Source organism: Taurulus bubalis, assembly GCF_910589615.1.
Source record: "Taurulus bubalis genome assembly, chromosome: 13".
Classification (NCBI taxonomy): Eukaryota; Metazoa; Chordata; class Actinopteri; order Perciformes; family Cottidae; genus Taurulus; species Taurulus bubalis.
In genome coordinates this window covers 13,179,176-13,194,655 of record NC_136601.1, presented here as the reverse complement: position 1 = coordinate 13,194,655, position 15,480 = coordinate 13,179,176, and the positions used below count along the sequence as shown (strand labels likewise).

At 42.4% G+C, this 15,480-nt stretch overlaps 1 protein-coding gene across 1 annotated transcript; it reads left to right on the top strand.

Moving 5' to 3' along the window:
• Positions 1-1,901: 1,901 nt before the first annotated feature.
• Positions 1,902-14,831, top strand: kdm2ab (lysine (K)-specific demethylase 2Ab; the record flags this gene model as incomplete). The annotated part of the gene is given in 24 exon segments (XM_079229122.1): positions 1,902-1,937; positions 3,312-3,450; positions 3,725-3,803; positions 3,972-4,018; positions 4,487-4,665; positions 4,962-5,068; positions 5,238-5,331; positions 5,599-5,752; positions 5,847-5,962; positions 7,435-7,561; positions 7,657-7,928; positions 8,055-8,132; positions 8,685-8,945; positions 9,342-9,470; positions 9,606-9,686; positions 9,851-10,075; positions 10,525-10,554; positions 10,709-11,026; positions 11,029-11,057; positions 11,059-11,787; positions 12,185-12,348; positions 12,585-12,731; positions 12,892-13,107; positions 13,222-14,831. Coding segments are annotated over 24 exon segments (3,939 nt in total). The 3' UTR covers positions 13,404-14,831.
• Between the last annotated feature and the right edge of the window lie 649 nt (positions 14,832-15,480).

Genomic DNA, 15,480 nt, shown 5'->3' with positions numbered 1-15,480 from the left:
GTCTGTGCGGCTGAAATGCTCGCACTGATGGTCTTTCTGTAACAGCGGCTGCTCGCTCATTGGCTGCGTGTCAACCCTGTAAAGCCTGTTATGTAATAAATGATTTCTGTACGTGTGATGTAGGTGTGTGCTTTGCTTCTTGTGTTGAAGATGTTTTTACATGGCTCAGTCTGTATGCATGGGGGCTGGCTTCCTCCAACCTAACACCTTTTACATTTACATCCTATACTTTGTGTGTGAAGCGACAGGAAATGTATGGCGAAATCCGGCGTAACATCTGTGCATGAGCGGCTTCCCTGACCTCATTTCAGCCCCCATCTCGCTGTTCTTCCTAACCGCAGGCAAGCCCGGCCCATTGACACCCCGTGGGGGCGGGGTCTATTCAAGGACGCGCTCGTTTTCCCTCTTAGTGTTCGCAGGATAACCAGGATTGGGATACAATTAGATTAAACTACGTATATTGATCCCTAGAGCAGCACAGGGACATAGGTTAAATACATGTAAGATGAAAAAAGTAAAATAAACCAATCAAGTCAGAAGAGCTATAGATTATTACAGAATATTACAAACCAGTCTGCATAAATATAAGACACATGCAAAACCTCAGGTGCACAAACCAAAGTGACGGGTACAGTAGAAAATGTGCCAATTTGAAAAAAAGTATAATTATGCAAAACATCCAGCAGAACGGGAATTACCTATCAATATAACGCAAGATATGTACAATGTGAATGTAATATATTAATATATACAAATTGAGCAGAAATGTAGCAAACCTATAACATATTTATAAATGTATATGATGTATACTTTGTAAAGTAACTTACTCTACATGAATACAATTTTAAGGTAGTACTTACATTTTTTTACTACATTATTTCAACAATAAAATACTGCTTATGCTAAATGACGATCCAAGAAACACAGGCGTTTTGCATAATGAGCGGTTTTAATAATTTAAGTAGATTTTGTTGCAAATATTACCTTGCACTTCCCTGCAAGGTAATATTTGCAACACAATCTATTGTAAACGTTTACAGTAAACAGGGAGGGACTATTTATTCCATCACCGTCAAACCGGGGAAGACAAACCGAGCACACTTGTATGTTAACATATTCTAATCATGTTTAAAAGGCACGTGCTTTGTCCAATGGGAGTGTTGCATGCTAATTATTTGCAGTGTAGAGGTAAATAGGGGGCGTGGCCACGAGCCCCTTTTTTTTCTTCTTTTTTTTTTCCTCCTCAGTTCGTGTGTTGTGTGTGTGTGTTTTCTCACCAGCTGAAAATGGCGGCTCGGAGCGTCGGATCCTTCTAACTTTATCGCACAATAATAAACACAAAAATATACACAGCTGTTGTCACATAACATGGGGAGAAACTTTACCGAGAGCCCTCAGACGCTCTAACCGGGACATACTACTTTCACCACTCCCTGGCCCAAGGAGGCAAGAAGACGCAGAGGTAACGATAAAGAAGCGTCCGGAGGCGAACGTCAGCTAGCTTAGCTCGCGAGCGTCAACGTTAGCCGACGACTTAAGAAAGGGTTCGCCTTCTAAGCTAATTCACGTTTGCAGACAACTACAGCCTCTAAATGGACCCGCTGGTCCTAGTAAATTAATTGTTAAAGGTCGTCGCGTCTGTCGGCACTTGTCTTCACTCGGCGACGCAAGTTCGACGTTAACGGTTAAATGTTTTGTGTCGCGTCGCGAACCTCCGGCGTCAATGTTTGCTAACGTTAGCGAGGCTTTCTAGCTAACGGTAGGCTCTACTCTGAGAGAGGTGTGTTTGTGTCCCGACAGAATGTAAAGAAACGCACTACCAGGACGTTTTGACACCGGTCGACTGTTTAATCGGTGTAATTTAACGTCGCTGCCGATACTTTGTTTGTCTTCTAGAGATTATGGAGGACCCTCATACGCGGTACAGCAAGCGCCTGGTGAGTACCGTAACTGGACACAACTGCTCCCCGGAACAGTTGTGTTGTGTTTCACTGTTACCATGTTTTGTGGTGTGTTTGGTGTTTCTCAACCAAGATGTGTGTGTGTGTGTGTGATGTTTAGCCCTTTTTAAATACACGGCGCAGTCCAGTAAATGAAAATCATAGTATAGTTGGTTGGAATGGCCCACTTTTTGTGTGGCACATTGTGTCTCGGCAGTGATGCTTTCTGTTTTCTGTGCCACAATAACACCGGTAAAGAACCTGTCTATGGAGACTCTGGGTTCAAGAGACGGTCAAGTTCACTGTCCAACCTGACAGCATTTGTGCTGTGACCTTGCTTCACCTCCTAACAATCGTATCCCCTGGTTGTTAATTAATGTACTTCATACTTCTCAGTGTGGACTTAAATATTTATGATTAATACTAGTGGTTGGTGCGATTAAAATATGCATTTCTGAATATATATTTAATAAATCCTTGTTGATTTACTTTTGGAAAGCTTGTCTAAGCTTATTTGTGGAAGACACAAAAGCTTAATAAAAGCACCCAATAAAGTGTTGCTTAATTATAATTAATTTATTCCCTTTATCATTTTTATTACTCTTTTTATGAAAACAACCATACAGGGTTCCTTCATAGTATTACATTGATTTCAGTTGTAAAGTAATAGCTCCTGTGCAGTGCTCAGTTATGAAAGTGAGGAGTATCAGAGTTTAGATAATGCCACATTTATTGTATGGGGGTGGGGAGATCTCAGAGCGTGGGTGTTGTGCTTTATCCATCTGTTTAGCCAAGCAGTGCTGCATAGGGTGAATGGTAGGATGGGGGAAAAGGGGGGGCAGATTAACCCCTGCTATTGTAACGCTGTATTGTTTGGTTCTCACGTGAACTTTAGTATTTGGTATCTGGCTGACTGATCTGCTTGGATTGATTTATTGTGATAGGTGAAAGTGTGAATTTTACCACTAATTTAGTCACTTTTTAGCACTGAGATATTAGGGACAACTCCCTTGGGTGTCCACTCATATTTTAGCAATTCATTCCAGTGAGAATATTTGAAAAATACATGAAGCAATGTTGCAAACATTTCTTGTTATTTTGCTTCTCAGTCAGTTTTGAAATGTGCTTGCTTTTTGGTTGTGTAGTTTTTTTTCATGCCATGGGTAGTTTGGTGAAAACATATTGATGTGATACTAGTTCTGCTGCTTCATGGTTTAATTTTAGTATTGCTGTCAGATAGCTTTGTCATGGCACTAAAATATATTTTGTACCATAAGACATCCCATCATTCATCATGATCATCAGCTCACTACAAAACATATTTTGTCATACTTGACGTAGATGTTAAAATAAATCATCTTCTGTCCTCAGCGTACAGGGACGCGACGCCGCTACCAGGACGATGGAATCTCAGATGATGAAATTGAAGGGAAACGGATGTTCGACCTGGACGAGAAGTTGCAGTGTGTCAGGTTTACGTCTGACTTGGTCAAACACATGGAGGGTAAAGGTGAGTGGTTTCAACAACTCCAGGAGATATTTGGAATATAATTTCAATGAAATCATACCTGAACATATCTGATGCCACAAAAAGACAACTAAGGCTAATGGTTTCTTCTACACACTGTATTGTTTGATACTGCGATTTTTTTTTTTAAGACTGTGTTGATTGGATAACCGTGTCTGTGCAAGTTCATAGTGTCTATTATAAGTGTTGTTTTCGTGATGTTATGTTATCTCCCCAATGCAAGTATGTGTTGTTTGACTTTGTGTCGCCTTTCTAGATTTCACATTTGAGTACATCCAGAGGGAAGGACTCAGGGACCCCATTATCTTTGACCGAGCTGACGGCCTTGGCATACAGTCAGTCATATTATTTTACTCTTTTTAATGTAAACATGTACACTAATTGTTTCGATTCTCATATGGAGAGTTATAGCTTAGTTTCGTATCAAATGCTAATAAACTTGTTTTTGTCTGGAGATTAAAAAGAAATGTAAACCTTTACATGGACTTTCCTCTCTCTTACAGAATGCCAGACCCGGATTTCAGTGTGAGTGATGTCAAGTTGTTTGTTGGTAAGTTCCTGTTTTATAACCTTTCTGTGTAAATAGCGGCTTTACTTTTGTACACAAAATGCTAGTCTTATTGTCTTAGAGACAAACCATATTACCTTATTCCAAATAAGTTGGTGAATATTCTGGTTGATAAGTAACAAGAAATAACTTAAAGTAACTGAACTAGGTCTTTCAACTGTACAGTGTCCCGCTCAGTCTGTATCTCCGTATTTCTTTCATTAAAAAAAAGGTGTTGTTTGTTCATGTAAAACAAAATATATATATTTTTTTTTTAAACGGGTGATTATTTTAAAGCCCCCAAATATCAATATCGACCTCCTAAAACTAGTATCGGTCAGGCTATAGTTGCTGGGCATTTTAATTACAATTAATGGGTATTACACACAATGCCAATGAATTTTGAGTATAGTTTAGGACAATTTAATTGCAATGGGCACAGTAGTTGAACCACCTTCAATTCTCTAACAGGTAGTCGACGCATTGTAGACGTGATGGACGTGAACACCCAGAAGGGAATTGAGATGTCGATGGCTCAGTGGCGACGCTACTATGACACGCCACCATCTGAGAGAGAAAAACTTTACAACGTCATCAGCCTGGAGTTCAGCCACACGAGGCTGGAGAATCTGGTCAAACGTCCGGCTTCGGTGAGAATGCAAACAATATTACTTCTCAGGCTTTTACAACCAGTCAGATATGTTATTTTATAACTCTTATTCACACACACGTAAGTCACAAAAAATGGAGTACTCAGAAAATCACACTTTAGGCAGTTTAAGGAAGACAGGGTAGTTATCTGAATAAGACTTTGATGGCTATTGAGTTCTGGCTTGGACCCAGGGAAGTAACTATTTGTCTACTTGCAGAAAGTGTTGACAGTTATCAAAAACTGGGTTTGGAAAGACATTTTGAATGTATGTATTTTCTTCTCCTAATTGTCCAGGTGGACCTTATTGACTGGGTGGACAACATGTGGCCCCGTCATCTCAAGGAGAGACAGAGAGACTCCACTAATGCCATCATAGACATGCATTATCCCAAAGTACAGAAGTGAGTAAACCAGAGCCCTTTGCTATACTATAGAGAAGATGCAATCCTGATCACATCCACATCAGGGATATTCTTAATCCAATTCTATTCAAAGTCGCTTAATGCAGTTATCTTTTTTTAAATCTTAAATATGCTTTGTGTTTTATGTCCTTCCTTCACTTCTCAAAAGGTACTGTCTCATGAGTGTGCAGGGCTGCTTCACAGATTTCCACATTGACTTTGGAGGCACTTCAGTTTGGTACCACATCCTGCGAGGAGGAAAGGTTGGTCTGCGTGTCACGCCAAACGAGAATACTAGTTTTTGAAGTTTGGGCTACCTGTAGTGACCCTGTGGAAACTTTTAGTTTTAATGAGAGATTATTTTCACTCCTCTTAGAATACAACTAAATGTCAATGTTGACTAACACTGCATCTTGCTTTTCAACTTTCTCTTAACGTCCTGCAAATAGACATTTGTGCCATGGATGCATCTTTTAAGTATTTGGTGACCTCAGACCATCAACATGACCTTTCAGCTGTGATCCCTGCAGGTGTTCTGGCTGATTCCACCCACACCACCGAACCTGGAGATGTATGAGAACTGGGTTTTATCAGGAAAACAAGGGGACATCTTCTTGGGGGACAAGTGCTATGATTGTCAGAGGATCGAGCTCAAGCAAGGCAACACCTTCATAATCCCATCAGGTATGTTGCTGTAATAAGGCTGCGACACACAGCCCTTTAAAACTCACACTTGACCTCTCCATACATTCAGCATCCTGTGTTTTTTATGTTGTAGGGTGGATCCATGCCGTATACACACCAGAGGACACGTTGGTGTTTGGGGGAAATTTTCTCCACAGCTTCAACATCCCCATGCAGCTCAACATCTACAGCATTGAGGATCGCACAAGGGTGAGCTTGTTATTATTTAACTGTCCTCCTTACGCACATTGTTGATTGCTTTAGATTTTGTTATTATGCAGAGTCTTATTCTTTGGAAAAAATCATAATTGAAAAACACAGAATCATTTCTCAACAACATGACGTTAATGTGGGAATTAGTTTATTCCCAGTTTATTCCCAAGGGAGAATTAGTTTAACTGATAGTGAAAACACTACATTTCAGAATGACACTCGCATGTAAACTGTTTTTATTGTGGATTGATCATGTCATGGTTTATACTCAGTTAGAATGTAAGGCTGCACCCTTAATTCTGAGTAGTCATATAATGAGGTTTAAGGTATCTCTATACCAGGCATGTCTCCCACTTACATTATGACTTTTTCATATACCGTCGCACCGGTGCATGGCCGTAACAACTGTTCTCGCTTTTCGGCAGGTAGCAAAATATATTATTCACCACTACTCTGAGCTACTTGTCTTACGTGTCATGGTTATAACTTTAGTCATGGTTATAACTTTATAACAACAATTAATAACCCACAACTAACACTCTTTAACAGGTAAAACACCATGACACAACAGTTTGTGACACATAAACAATTTGTAACACTAATAATTGTACATTTATAAAATTACACCGCCGAACTGCATCCTGGGTACAGGGTAACTCCGTCGCTACAGAAAAAAAATGAAAAAGAGCTATGCAGGAGGATTAACGAGAGACTAGAGATGCACCAATACAACTTGGTTAGACACATGCAACGCTGATTACAGTGTGATATTTCTTATACAAGTACGTTGGTACATAGAGGGTGTTAAGAAGCTGAACATGGAGGAAATTAGGACCCAGGGGAATTTAGGTGAAGAAAACAGGAAGAGACCGAACTGAAGACAGCCCTCCACAAACAGCTGTTCACCGCTTGCTGGCCAGTTGTTGCAAGAGAGTTGGCCAGCGAGCGGTAAACAACTGTTCAGTTGGTCGGCGGTACCGTGATATACCATGAAACCGCCAGAATCGTACAAAATACCGTGATATGAATTTTTGGCCATACCGCTCAGCCCTACTCCCACTTCTTTGGTGCAAGGACAGGACACAAAATTCACAAATATCGCAGTCCTTTGGAGGATGACGCAAACATTTCTTCAGAATTTTGCTAAAACACAAGTTGGTTGTTTGATCAAACGCTGTGATTGCTCAGACAATCAGCTGGACAAAGAGAAGCAAACAAGTGTTTCCGGACTCAAGCCACATCATATTTCCCCCAACTTTTCCTAAGCAGAAATGCAAACCACAACAAAGTTATGACAAATGCTTCAGCTGCGTAAGATCAGTTTGAACAAGCAGAAATGATGTATTCATGTATCAATTTACTTGGAGCAACGTAGTATACATTTAATTTTCTCTCTGGTATTTAACAAAACTTAAAGATGCAAAAAATATGAACCAATGTTCTCTATTTTTCCTAATTCTGTCCTCTAGGTGCCAGCAAAGTTCCGCTACCCATTCTACTTTGAGATGTGCTGGTATGTCCTGGAGAGATACCTCTACTGTCAGACCAACATCTCCCACCTCACTCCTGAGTTCCAGAAATACTCTCTTGGCATAGGTAAGGACAAATAAACACAATAAAACATTGCTGTCCTCAATTGTAGTTGTCTCTCCTTTCCACAGACCTATAAATTAATCTGTCACTCTTTTCAGGACTGACACAGGCTGACCATGAAACCAATGATCACACCAAGAATGGCACCTCTAATGGAGTTGAAAGGGACACTGAAATCATGGAGATTGTAATCAAGGAGGAAGAAGTCAAAGAAGAGACAGCTGAAGTTGCCCCACCTCAACAGAAACTGACTCCCTTTGAGCTGGAGGGACTGCGGAACCTCTTAGGGAAGCTAGAGGAGCTGCCAGACCAGAAAAAGTGTGTACCTGAAGGCATCATGAATGCTGCAGCCCTGCTGGAAGACATGAGGGTGGGCCTAAGTTCCTTGTGCATTTCATCTAAATTAACTACTGCTTTTAGGTTTCTGTGCCATGGTTGAAGTCCAGATATGTTATTTTTGCCTTCCTACTTATTTTTCTCTTCTCCACTTGTCTAGACTCTTCTGAAAGAGCATTCTAATGATAACCCCAAGTTGTCCTACACTGGAAAGCCCATTGTCAAGTGGCCCGAAAGGGTGAGTAGAGAACACATTCTTACAGACGTCCAGCAAGCTTGGATATACACTTAACGACATCCATATCCAGGCATGCCATTTTTAATTTGAAAAAGGGGTCACCTGTGTGATTCGTGCAGATCTGACGTGTTGCTTCGGCGCCACCACTGTAGGCTCTGTGAATGGAAACCCATTCAATATGCTAACACATAATCGACAGCATCGCCCAGATCACCGGGATGAGGGAAATACAAACCCTAGACCAACTCCTGCTTTCAAGCAGCCTTTAAACGCAAAAGCAGATCAAGATAAAACAATTACAGAAGTAAATGACATCTACATTTCGTTACACCTCCTGTTCCATGCATCTTTGTCACCGTGTTTACCCCTGATGAGTTTGCAACCCTGTCTGTTTGTTATTAGATATGATGTATTACTGCTTCAGTTAGTTTTAATCTTCTTTACTTTCTGTATAATTATTGTTGAAATACATTGACATCAAACAAGTCCTCATACCGTACACCACTCTAACGGGGCTTTTCTTTAACTTTTCTGCTGATGTCCCTCATACAGCCGTCATGGTACCATCCCCCCACTCCCCCGCCCCCTGTCATTTACCGTCCTCGCGTGGGCCCCACCCTCCACAAGCCTCTGGGTCAGAGGCCCACCAAACGCTCGTCCATCTCTGCCCTGAGGCGCAGGCGGGTGAGGTGTAAGCGCTGTGGCGCCTGCTGCCGGAAGGAGTGCGGCACCTGCCAGTACTGCCACGACATGAGGAAGTTTGGTGGCCCTGGACGAATGAAGAAGGGCTGCCTCATGAGACGGTGTCTAGCGGTGCGTCTCATACCCTTCTTTGTCTTGTATTGTGTGGAAGAATGCTGCCCATCTGTCCTTGTAAGTGTACACTAGGAGAAAGTGTCGAGCCGGTGACTCATAATGTCGAGTCAGATTCTTTTACAGCTCCACAACTCTTCATTCTGAAATGGAGATTGTCAGAGAATAATCAAAAATACCAGTGTAACAATTGTATTGTTTTGCTTCGCCGTCTGCTTGGATATACAAAGAATGTCAAAACTATGGCTTAAAAATGTGCAATACTTAAGTTGCTTCTAGGTGTATATATAGTATATTGCTTTTTATGAATTGTAATTCACAATAATTATCATCATCAGATTAAAATTTACATATTATTTGACCTCTAGTGTAAATAACGTTTATTTCGTCCCCCAGCCTGCCTTACCGAACACAGCGCGATGTGCCATATGTGGAGAAGGGGAATTGGATGAATCAAATCCGAGCACTTACTCACTCATGGAGTGCTCGGTCTGCTCGCAGATTGTCCATCATCAATGCATTAAGGTAATCAAGTTCAGATATAGTGAAAGCTGTACGCTGAAAACATGAACCCATTATTGCATGGTTTGTTTTGTTGCCTTCGGAACTGCATGTGTTTGATAGTTGTTGTTTCAAACTTTTAACTGTTTGCTGTTTCAGGAACCCGGTGAAGGGAAGATCAATAAAGATTTGCCCAGCTGCTGGGAATGTCCGAAATGTTACCAAGGCAAAGACTTGGAGGTACATATCCTCTCACTCTCACTTGCCCCCTGTCTCTCTCTTTGTTCTCAATTCATGCAATCTCTGAAACACTTCTTCAATGACTTCCACCAGTTGCCATATGGTTGATGTTTACATTTAAAATGACACCCTCTCTTCTTCAACCCCATCTCTTCCCACACCAGTCTTCAAGCGATGAGGAAAGTGAGGAGTCGGAGGGCTCAACCTCCTTGCCACCGTCCAAACTCGCCTACCGGGAGGGCATTGGTGTAGGTGAAAGGGTGAGAGGAGGGAGACCTAGTAGATCCCCATCACGATCCACAGCACCACCACCGTCTCAGAAACTTCTACTGCAGCATCAACAGAATCGCAAAAGAGCAAATGCACTGGAGCTCAGACTTAAGAAAAGGGTAAAGGGAATTTAGATGTGTTTGTTGAACTTTCTAATGTATTCATGATCAAAAGCAAGTAGTGACATTTTTTTCTGCAACATGGAGGTGTTTATTTAAAGCATATGGATAATTCAGCATGTCTGCATTTCCAAATAAATATTTAAATGTCTTTGATTAGCGGTAGTCTAGTTCTGAAAGTTTCCTTTTTAGTTTTAGAAGCCTGAAAGTGTGTGATGCCCTTAAAATTCAGCTGGCCCAAGAGTAGGACACATTCAGAGAGCCCTAATTTGTTCTGTTTTGACATCTATTTCTGTCACTGAAGATCTTATAGAATCTAAAAAGATCTTTTCAAAGTGTTTCCATGATGAAACTTGGAGTCACCCTGAAACTGGCTCTGTGTGAGTGCTTGTTTTATTTTTTTATTTGACATGTATCTCATTGCTTCACCCCTTTTCTGTTTATTTCAGATAAAACTAGAGCGCAGCAAAATCCTAACGGTAAGCACTTAGTTCTGTAATGTTCTGTGTTGCATTTAAATACTATAATTCATATGTGGTATTATTCCAGGAGGTAGTTTCCTCCACACAACTTGGTTTGCCAAAGAGGCCTTTAACCACGAGCCATCCTTTTTTGTCCTTTCCCGCCCAACAGAGACAGTCATCTCTCGAGCGTTCTCCCAGGCTGCTGCGCTCCAGGGTGCTGTCCCGGCTGCGCTCTCCAACCAGCAGACTATCTCAGGGCAGAGGCCGGGGCTCCACCTGGGCGAGTGGCTCCTCTTACCACAGCTCTTCAGGAGGCACTGGTTCTTTGCAGCAACAGTCTTCCCTCGGTCTGGTACTTGACCCCAAGGGAGAGTCCCACAGAGGGAGGGGGAGAGGGGTGAGGCTGCGGGGAGGAGGAGCAGGAAGAGGAATCGGAGGTGGTAGAAGACATGAAGAGTTGAATGAGGAGGAGAGCGAGGACAGCAGCAGCAGCAGCAGCAGTACCAACAACAACAGCAGCAGCAGCAGCAGCACCAGCAGCAGCAGCAGCAGCGACGATGACGAGGAAGAGGAGAAAGGGCAGAACATTGGGAGAGGATTGGATAAAGAGAACCAGCCGCAGTCGAGGCGAGGAGGACGGGCAGCCAAAGAGAGAGAAGAGGAAGCGAGCGAGGTGGCCAACCAAAACGGTGCAGAGGAGGACGAGGAGAAGGAGATGGATCAGGACGGTGAATCGAGGAGCAAAGACGGCTCATATCTTAAAGTGACACTCCAAAGGCCAGCCAGAGCCAAACACGACCCTTCAGCCATTGTCCCCAAGTTGGAAGCCATCACCCCTCAAACTGCCACTTCCACAATACACAACCAGACCAGAGTCCTCGTCAGACCCCCCATTAGAAACCGTGCCCCCTGTCCTGATCAACACTCCAGTAGGCACACGCCTCCTTACACTCGTAGTGGACACACAGACACTCGCACCTCCCACCCAGAGAGGCTGGAGGACTCTAAAAAAACAAGGCTCAGCAGACCTGCTAAATTGAGCAATGGCGCCTCCTCTTCTTCAACCTCTGAACTTCCCCATCTCCGCATCCCTCTGTCCGCCCTGCAGGAAGGAGGGAGCGAGGCAGACAGGGAGAACAGTGGCAGTGGACCAGGCTGTGAGAGGGAGGTGTGGGTATCCGTCTTCCGTTACTTAAGTCGAGCTGATCTCTGCGTCTGCATGGCTGTCTGCAAGAACTGGTACAAATGGTAAGATCTTTTTGCGGATATGTTTTGAATAGTCTGTTCCATTTTGCATCTGGTTTCTGGTCCGCAAAATACCCGTATTCGTTAAGCTCTGATGCAAATAAATCCGGTTTTGAGCTTGTGTTTCTGCCTTCACCGTCAACACAGATTGACTAGACATCTTTATAATGCATATGTGGTATTATTCTTTTAGATAAAGGAGTTACTTTTGCCTTTTGGTTTCTTGCAGATGTTGAAAGGGATTCAAAAGGATTTACATTTTCTAAAACACAATTAAACTCCATCCCTAATTTTTCTATTGCAAACTAAATAGTGACGTGGGGTCAGTAGGTCATATCACTCTGCAAATAGATAAAACTTTGAATGGATGTGTCCTTCATCAATATGTGCTTGTTCGCAGGTGTTTAGACAAGCGGCTTTGGGCTCGGATTGACCTGAGCATTAAACGCACCGTTACTCCTCAGGCCCTAACAGGCATCATAAAGAGACAGCCGGTCACGCTGGATCTGTCATGGACCAACATCTCTAAAAAACAGCTCAACTGGCTTGTTGGCCGCCTGCCAGGTACAAAAACACACACTCACTCACTCTCTTCACTCAATTATTTATATATATATGTATGCAATTAAAAGTATGGATTTAGTTATTTCCATATACATTTTTTCTAATGTTTAATTTTAGAGTTTTATACATCCCAGGGTTTACAAATGAATTCTGAAAAAGTCATGTATCCACCAAACCGTTGTATGCTCTACCTACCGACATACATTAAACACTCAATTTAAATCTCTTTTTTGCAGGGCTCAAGGATCTGATGGTTGCAGGTTGTTCCTGGTTAACTATTTCAGCTCTCTGCTCCTCTGGTTGCCCTCTCCTCCGTTCTCTGGACCTGCGGTATGCAGATGGCGTCAAAGATGCTCAGATCAGGGATCTAGTCACCCCTCCAGGTGAGGAAAGAACAACCTCAGGATCTTATGTTTCCCTACTTTATAACCCCCGACTTTCTTGTCATTATACTCCCCTTTTGCCCGTTTCCTCATCAAACTCTTGCAAAAACTCAGCTTTTTTTTCTTCTTGTCTTCCTCCCAAATAACTCCTCTGTTCCAGGTTGTGACAATCGGAGTCATTTTCGGACCATGCAGTGTTTGCGACTAGCAGGCCTGGACATCAGCGACTCCACTCTGCGCCTGGTGATCCGCCACATGCCCCATTTAACAAAACTGGACCTCTCCCACTGCAACAGCCTCACCGACAACTCCATCAACCTGCTCACTGCAGTGGGCTCGTCCACACGAAACACGCTCACAGAACTCAATCTGGGAGGTGAGAGATTGATGGAGATCGCAAATTTTTTGAGAAGAATGGACATGCACACATGTTTCATTAGTTTAATGTCACTAATATTTATGGGTCTGTGTGTTTTGGTTTCTTTCCTAGGTTGCAGTAAACTGACGGACGCTAGTCTTAAGTATCTCCGCCGCCTCTCTTGCATCTCACTGCTCGACCTGCGAGGCTGTAAAGGTGTCTCCCGCGAGGCCTGTGAGGCCTTCATCTCTGAGCTGTCAGTCAACACACTCTACTGCCTGTCGGATGAAAAACTGATCCAGAGGATTTCCTAAGCATCTGCCTCTTCTGACTGCAGAGGGGATTTGAGGTGCAAAGGCAACAGTGAACTTGTGTCACACAAAGGACACAGGCAGTAAGGGAAGTTCACATGCACCCGTGTCACGTTAAAGGAGGGGTGGGGTCTAAACTGGGAGCGCTTACTCGCTTAGCTGGTGTTGGTGAAAGGGGTTGTCACAGCTGAAACAATATATATTTTTTAACATTATGTACATTTCTCCGTGTACCGTAAAATGACTCATTCTTCTTTTTCAGTTCTTTTGGGAAATAATGTGGAGTGGGAAAAGCAAAGTGTCTTTTATTTTTTTCCCAGGAGTTTGAGGTACATGGGCAATCAATTATCTGTATTAGACTGCACGTCCTTTGGATAACCAAGTGCTCAACTCTTTGACGTGACACCAATCTTGACCCATCACAAACTCCTGCCTTGAGCTAGACTTTTGAGTTTCATCTTTGGGGTGTAACTGCATTGTTATGTTTGGCTGATTCCCATAAAGTCTTATTTATCTTGTGATTTATCATTTTAACTCCTTTTAATATCAGCTACTTGTGGGTGCTCTGAATAGATGGTTATATTTTGTCAGATTCAAGAGAGCACACGTCTAGAAGTTCGACGTCTGCTTTATGCACAACAACTATGCGCTGAGATTTATTTTTTTGAAGACGACTAAAAGGTGACAGATCTTTGACATCATTGCTTAAAAAGTGAGGGTATGGAATGGCCTGTTTACCAGTTGTATGTTCAGCTTAATAAGGCATTTGGATGCAACAGTAGTCAAGTGGTATACCTGATAAGTGTACATGGACATTGGGTAGATGTGGTTATATAAAAGGGTAGAAAGACGGTGTGAGAAGGCAATCGGCAAAGCAACGCCTCAAACCAACAAAGGGCAGGTTGTATGAATTGTTCGGTGTAGGCCAAGGGTCAGGTGTCAGGTAAATGGTGCATTTTCAAACAACAGTTAGACTTCAGGTGCTATTATTTCCAAACTCTTATTGCTTTGGTTTTGTACAGAGACAACATTTAGAGCCAAAATGTTAATATTCTAGATGAAATTGCTCCCCACCCCTCTTTGTTACACTTTCTTCTTTTCATGGATGAAACATGTGAGTATCTACTTTTCACTGAATTCCATGACCTTGTCCAATTCGATGTAGAGATGTTCAATTTTGTTTAGGGGTAGGGGTAATTTCTTTGTTCCCTTAAAGTGTAGTAGTTCTGTATCAACGGTCTCCTTCCCCACTGCCCTCCTGGCCATATACCTTCAAATGAATATAAGTATATAAATATATACTTTTGTGTAAATGTGTTTTCCTCTTTTCGATTATCAAAACGGGAGTCCTGTAGCATTGTAATTATTTTCAAAAGCATTTTTCACTTTATGTTATTTGTGTTATTTTTCAAGAAAAATAAAAAAAAGATAAACAAAGATTAATTGTCGTATTGTCACCGAAAGTGGGAGAGATGCATAAAGTACATGTAAATTGCACTGTATGCTCAGATCAAATATCGGCTCCACCAAGCTTTTCTCCATAACCTGGAAATAAAGAGACACGTAAATCAATAAACGACACACAGCAGCTGTACATGCGCTCATCGTTTTGCACAGGGACAGGACCGACTTAGACAGATGTGGTCCGGTGTGAGGATCATTAGCCGGGCAGAGCGATCTGTCACCTCCAAACATCTTGGATGCGCTCAGCTCGAGTGACCTGGATGTGAAACTGGAATAAAGGCCGATCTCCCTTTTTTATTTATACCGCAACAACCGTGCGATACAAACGGGGGCGGCTGCAGTCACAGCGGGGTGGCTATAGCTAACTTTATCAGCTGGCGATTTCACCCATTGTTTTATTTATTTTTTAACTTAAGGACCTAATCCATCGTTTGAGAAAATGAACGGACTTGGGAGGTGCATTTCTGGCCAGATGAAATAGTTGTTTTTGACTTCGTGAATGATGGAAAACGGGAGCCAAGAGGGGCAGGAAACACTGTTGTTATTAGCCAGTTAGCTAACGTTAGCTCCGCTAGCTGTTAGTTAACTACATCAAATTAGTGGGCTGAGTTAGTTC